The sequence below is a fragment of the Egretta garzetta genome, unplaced genomic scaffold (assembly GCF_000687185.1).
Source record: "Egretta garzetta isolate BGI_Z169 unplaced genomic scaffold, ASM68718v1 scaffold526, whole genome shotgun sequence".
Classification (NCBI taxonomy): Eukaryota; Metazoa; Chordata; class Aves; order Pelecaniformes; family Ardeidae; genus Egretta; species Egretta garzetta.
In genome coordinates, this window is record NW_009259967.1 from 1,333,805 (window position 1) to 1,334,233 (window position 429).

The window sequence follows — 429 nt, forward strand, 5'->3', positions numbered from 1 at the left end:
GTAAAGAATTATTTTCCTATATGTCATACATTAAAATAAGTTGAGCTTAAAATAACACTATTTTTAAAATCAAGGAATTTAGGTAAAGAGTGGCCTACAGACAACCTTAATTTGGGGAACAAAGCATATGTAAAGATTTCCCGGGCAATGTTTTTGCCTATAGAGACCACTTCTTGGGAACAGAAAAAAAAAAACATACAACAAACCACTGAGCCACCTGGGGTAGTTTCTTTCTGTAGTGCGGAACGGCCAGTGTGCAAAAAGCTATGTCCCTTCTGTGTCCTAGAGCATGTAAAACTCCTCTGAGAAGATAGGGGCAGTTGGATGGGCAATTAGCAGATATTTTGCCTTCTCCTTTGCATCGCTATCTGCAAGGCCTGCATAATCATCTGAGAGTTGTTCAGGATGTTGTATTCACTGAGGTTCAGC

At 39.6% G+C, this 429-nt stretch overlaps 1 protein-coding gene across 1 annotated transcript in view; it reads right to left on the reverse strand.

Annotated features, from left to right (window-relative positions):
* Positions 1–332: 332 nt before the first annotated feature.
* LOC104127576 (cytosolic phospholipase A2 epsilon) overlaps positions 333–429 on the reverse strand; it is a 34,526-nt gene continuing 34,429 nt past the window's right edge. The window contains exon 22 of the mRNA XM_035895739.1: positions 333–429. Coding sequence (XP_035751632.1) covers positions 333–429 — 97 coding nt within the window.